A 6,313-nucleotide genomic window follows, 5' to 3' on the forward strand; every position below is an offset into this window, starting at 1 on the left:
CTCTAGAAACCATACATAGGGTTGGGTTGGGTTGTGGTAAAGGGTCTATTTACTCTTGCCTAGATGAATCATAGCTTGATTCTGCAAAGAAATTACGATTTTTTTACTGCTTTAAGACCGTTGCAAATAAAATAAGCAGACTGCTACCTGTAGAAACAACCTATATTTCTTCCATTGAGACTCTTTTGTTCTTATGATTCATCATGCATGCAAGCTAATTTAAGAAATCATGAACTGGATGCATCCATATCACATAAAATTTTTCCAAAGACAACTATAATAGAAACATTTCCATACATTCTACCATGCCTTAATACTCAATCTACTAGGTATTATAGCTATTCCAAGGGGAGTTTGTATATTTTCTGGTGCAGTCAAGCCAAAAATTTGTTAAAATCAGAAGGAAAGGGCACAAAAGTTACAAGATTTATGAGCTACCGTATGAAGATTTCCCTGCCCTGTAAACTCCTATTACATGTTTTCTTCATTCTCTTGAGTGTAATCAGCGCTTAGAAGATGATTAAGAGCAACTCTGGCCTTTTTCGGTACCTTCGAGGCTTCTTCCTTGGTGCCATCTTCATCAGCTTTCCTCTTGACATCCGTGTCCTCTTGTACTTCACCATCTTCATCAGCTTTCCTCTTGACGTCTGTGTCCTCGTGTTCTTCACTATCTTCATCAGCTTTCCTCTTGACGTCTGTGTCCTCGTGTTCTTCACCATCTCCATCTGCAGCAGCTTTGCCATCAGAATTCTCTGCTTTTTCCAAGATTGATGGCTTTGGCTCTTCCGATTCTTCAACTTTGTCTTTAACATTCTTATCTCCTTTCCTAGATAACCTCTCACATTCTACCAAAACAGTGCGGAATTCTTCACTGCCTGCAAGATCAAGAGGGGTTTTTCCTGCTTTTGACTTGGCACTGAGACTACCGCCTTTCCTTACCAAGTACTTGGCAAGATCGAGATGGGATCCTTGAGCTGCGTAGTGAAGTGGGGTCATGCCCTTGCGGGTGATAGCTTTGACTGAGGCCCCAGATGAAAGCAGAGTGCGGACGACTTCTAGATGTCCTTTCTGGGCAGCAAAGTGAATTGCACCCATGTCGTCCATCGCTGCAGCACCAACATCAGCCTTGTGCTTGCAGAGATAGGTTACCACCTGTGTCTGCCCAGCCCATGCGGCTAAATGTAGTCTATGATCCATTATCGGTTAAGGAATGAAACCCCAACAAACACATGATTTCTAGATATCAACAAGAGTGATGAAAATAAAAATTATCCTCACTAATACAGGTGTAAGCTCATTTTACAAGCATGAATATCATGGAATGGTTTTACAGAGTGTAAAGATGATAAAACAATCAGAAATGAGTGAATTTTGAATGCAACATACAACATCATTGTTCCTCGTCAAAATTGTGCAATCTATGTGATTTGATAGTCAGGTATCATACACCAAAATCTGAAGAATGGGATCAATGTATTTGTGTCATGAAATTCAGTTATACTAAGCAAATCTTGAGAAAAATGAATTAATTCACTGGATGATTAAGTTAAAACAATGAAGTCATTCAAGGATAATGTGCTCCATGCCCTGTAGATAAAAATGCTTCCTAAAAGCACTGCCAAACACATTCTAACATTGAGTTATGACAGTTGTTACAATCTGAACATTCAAGGATATCGAATTATTTACCTTTCCCATCTTCCCATTCTCACTTTCTCCTTCCTTTCTACCAATTTTCTTCCTCACATCTAAAACCCTAAAACTCGCTTCACTTTCCCATTTCCCTTCCCGTTCAAAGTTTCTTTCCACTTCTCTATGTTCCTTTTCACATTGCAAGATTTGCATATCATTTTAGAAAATAGATAATTATTATAAGTGATAATCTACATGTGAAACCAAACAATGATTCAATAATTATTTTTATGTATGGAGTTGTTAAAATTTTATTTTTTTTAATTTTTCTTATTTCACCTTTTTTACACTAAAGTTTATTATACCCTTTCTTTATACCACAAAATTTAAAAGAAGCTCCCTCTAGTTCAATAAAATTTCATTATCAATGAAACTCTAATTTTCATTATTAGTAATAAGTTGTCTTTAAAATTATTATTTAGAAAAAAAAAATACTATTTTATTTTTATTGAAACTAACTTTGAGAAAAAAAAATGTTTTAAGATATTTTTAATGATCATTTTCATATACAATTAAAAGTGATAAAGTGGTTAGTATGAATTATACATAAAATTGTTTAGCATCCAATAACTAGGTCAATGAGATGGGAAAAAAGAGTAATAAAAATGATGATGTAATTAACATGTGATTTTAATCGAAATAGTTTCAATATTGTGAAGATAAATTTGATTTTAATTAAACGACTTTATCCTCCCCCTCCTTTCCTTCCTCTCCCTCCTTTTTTTTCCCCTAAATAATGGTATAGAAGACACTTTTCCCTTTCTTATTAGAAGTTGAGTCTTTTGTTACGTACATTGGGAAAATGTTCTTTGTATCACCATTTCTACTATCAATCATCAATTTTTTTTTCTTTCATTTAATCTTTGTTCAATAACAGTCTCTTGTTTTTGTTTATGAGATATTAGTTATGACCGTTTCTATAGTGAAGTGCTTTATCACTTAATGAAATCATTTTGAGTTTGAGTGAACAACAAATAGTGGTGTTGAAAAATATGACACTGCTATAAAGGGTGTGAAAACAATGAACTGTAAAGGCTAGGTTTAGGGTTCAAAATATAAGAGCGGGGCAGAGAAAATTGGAGAAAATGCTAGGGTTAATGTTTGAGAAGCGAAGAGGAACACAAAGAAAGGGGAAGAAACCGTGAGCAGAAAGGGAAACAGGGAAGTGTAAGGTTAGGGTTTTAGATGTGAGGAAGAAAATGGGAAGAAAGGAAGGCGAAAGTGAGATCAGGAAAACAAATGTGAAAATAAAACTCTCATGAAGCTGCATTTTGAAAATGTGGTTTCACTTGAGAGAGAGAGAGAGAGACTAGTATGGCACCTACATGGCCATATGAGGGTTACACGGGTTATAATCACAAAAGTTTCAAACATTGCCCACATGTAACCTTATTTGGCTAAAAAAGGCCATTTTTACCCACATGAATCTTTCATTTGTCTCACATTTTCATTTTAGGTTATAGCTTTGTTGTTTCATCAACCTTGGTTAGCTAGAAAAATCCCCCCCTCCCAATTCCTTTTATTTTTTATTTTTGATGAGTAAACACAGAAGAAAATATATTAATTAGAAAAAGGAAGCCCGAAAGGCAACCCAAGGCATACAAGAAGTATATAGCAGGTGACGAAAGGCCAAAAAGAGCAAAATAGGAGGGAAAACAAAGACCTCACCCGCCCTCACCTAGAGCCCAACCAATAAAAAAAGTTGATTAAAGATAAAGGGTCAGCATCCATATACAACTTTGTCCAAGACCATAAACTACACACAAAGGAATACTTCAACCTATGTACTGAAAACTCTTCATTGTCGAATGCTATCCTATTTCTTTCTTTCCACACCACCCAAAAAAAGGCCTAAAGGACCCAAACCAACCAAGGAGAGTCTCCCTTATTGAGCAAGGGAGAACCCAAGTCACCCCAAAGAGAGCGAATAGTAACTTCCACAACACTCTAGTCTTCGTGCAGTGGATTAAGATGTGATTAGTAGACTCCTCTTCGGCTAGACAAAAGAAACATCTATTAGCAAGGGTCCAACCTCTCCTTTTGAGTTGATCCAAAGTTAAAACTTTTCTCCACGAGGCTTCCCAAACAAAAAAACCCACTCTGGGAGGAACATAAGGACTCTAAATTATTTTTCTTGGAAACTGTACTATACTTCCCGACTCCCCAACACTGTAAAGAGACTTCATTGTGAAAAACCCACTTTTGTCTTTTTCCAAATCTCCCTATCTTCCACTTCTGCACTAACTCTCTTTCCTTGGATTGTCAAGAGCAACCACTCCACCAAGACTACCTCCCAATCATTGAAAGCCCTAGAAAAAACTAGGACTCCAACTTCCCCCCTTCAACCGAAGGGTCCCAAACCTCCACCACCCACTCCTCTTTCGAAACCACCAAAGCAAACAAAGAGAGAAAAGAGTTGCACAAAGCCTCATCTCCACACCAAGAGTCCAACCAAAATCTGATTCTTCTTCCATTACCCACAGAAAACACAATGTAGTTGCTCACTCTCCCTATTCCTTTTATCATTGAGCCCCTAATTGAATAGGCCTCCACCATTAGGTTTAGGTGAGTTCCCCAACGGTGAAGCAGAGCTGGAAACTCTGCCCTTGAAAAGACTCTGCACCCCACTAGAGGCAGTCCCTAATCACTATAAGGTTATTGATAATTCTCTTTAGACATGGGACAAGACTGTCAAATGGAATCCCCATCTTGGACTCATGGCAACATTCCTATAGATTTTAACCTCTCCCTCCATGTCCGAAGATTTAACATCTCTCACTAGCTCATATTGAAAGCAACCAATAATTCAATTCTTAAACCACAAAATCACAGGAGAAAGACAACAATTAGGAAAGGTTAGGAGAAGCTAAAACACAATATAGCAGTTGAAGAATCACATACAAGCTCAAAACCAGACCTCCAAGAAACTATAACAAGTATTTGCAACAGAAAAACAGACTGTACAATGAGGCTATGTTTCAAACAAGGGAAAGGGAAAGCAAAATGCAGAAAATAGGCAAAGAAAGAAACCCATTTTTTTTTCTTAAGTAATTTTCAGTATTCTCCTTTCCTTTTCTTTCCAGGGATCCAAACAGAGCCTTTAAAAACAGCAAGGAGCTAGAACAACTAATAATAAACTAGTTCAATTCTTTTAATTGCCTTTGTTTTTTTTTTTGCTGTGGTTTCTCATCAGCCAAACAGGTCATGAAAATAAAGTTGATAAAGAATGAAGGAAGATGTCAACCTGTGACAAATCATACACTGATTCCTGTTTGGAACAAGGGAAAGGTTGGGACAATGCAGAACTTGGGCAGAAGCCCCACAATTTTTAAGCACTCACCTTTCCAGGAATCCCAACGGAGCCCTCAAAAACAGTGAAGGAATTAGAAAAATTAACAACAGACTTGCTCAAAATTTTAATTTCCTATATTTTCCCAGAGCCCAACAGGCCACGAGAAAGAAAATTGGACAAAAATGGAGGATACAGAGTTGCAGGGGGCTAAGAACAAGCATTTGCACCAAACAAGCATACAAATCGTACATTAAAGCTCTGTTTGGAACAAGGGAAAGAGAAGGAAAATGCAGAAAATAGCAAGAGAAAGAAACCCATTTGTTAGAAACTAACTTCGAGTATTTTCCTTTCAGGGAAACCAAGCAAAGCCCTCAATAATTCTCTCCAAACCATAAACAACTAATAAACTTGTTCAACCCGTCCTTTTTAAGTTCCTTTTATTTCCTGTACTTTCCCAGCACCCAAACAGAACAAAAAAAAAGGGGGATACGGGGTTCTGGAGTGCTTATCTCTGGAATTGACTGCTAAAGGATTGGAACTGCAAATGGATTGAAGTTTTAGAAGGTCACCGGATCTGGCTGCGTTGTGAATATCTTCAATTTCTGAGTTTCTTTCCTTCCCCATTCTCTGCTTGCGAATCACCTATTCACCTCCCCCTTTCTTATTTCTTTTTCCCTTGTTTTAAAATGGGTTGGCCCGGAGCTCTCGTTCCCACCCCTAGACGTCTCCATTGGGTCGGGCCGCCCATTTTGGCTCATGGCCCGGCACAGCTCAACACTGTAACAGATTGGGCCAGCACGACCCAAAGGAGCGGGCCATGTTGGGCCTAAAGAAATAGCCCACCGGCCCACTGTGTCGGCCCACCATGTTGGGCCACCGTGCTGACACACTCGACCATTTTAAATTTCGCTTTTTACTTTTTACTTTTTATTATGTGTCAAATGTATATAATACCTCTCTCAACAACAATATAACGACTAGTTTAAGGGGTAAAAAAGTAAATTAATAACTATTTTTATTTTTTTCATGTTATATGTCAATATTACCCTTCCCAACAACTATATAACGACTATTTTAAATGATAAATAAGTAAATCACTTATTATTAATATTTTTATGTCAAATATTTATAATACCACTCTCAACAACTATATAATGGTTAGTTTTAAGAGTAAATAGATAAATGACTCACCAATACTTCTATACAAATACCCTTCATTTTAATTCTTTCTCACACAATTTTCTATACTATCTCTTTATATTGTTTACAATTCTCTCTATTTTCTTTTTTCACAATTCTTTAAATTGAAATACTCTCAAGTGGTAAAGA

General features: G+C 37.1%; 1 protein-coding gene across 1 annotated transcript; it reads right to left on the minus strand.

The window, feature by feature from the left end:
- Window positions 1–218: 218 nt before the first annotated feature.
- Window positions 219–5,677, minus strand: LOC100244354 (uncharacterized). Its single transcript, XM_002263825.5, has 2 exons — window positions 5,475–5,677; window positions 219–1,186 (listed from the first exon to the last, which is right to left on the minus strand). Exons 1-2 carry the CDS (start codon window positions 5,606–5,608, stop codon window positions 472–474), a joined length of 849 nt encoding a protein of 282 aa, XP_002263861.1. The 5' UTR covers window positions 5,609–5,677; the 3' UTR covers window positions 219–471.
- Window positions 5,678–6,313: the final 636 nt, after the last annotated feature.

This window comes from Vitis vinifera, chromosome 2 (genome assembly GCF_030704535.1).
Source record: "Vitis vinifera cultivar Pinot Noir 40024 chromosome 2, ASM3070453v1".
NCBI classification, from domain to species: domain Eukaryota; kingdom Viridiplantae; phylum Streptophyta; class Magnoliopsida; order Vitales; family Vitaceae; genus Vitis; species Vitis vinifera.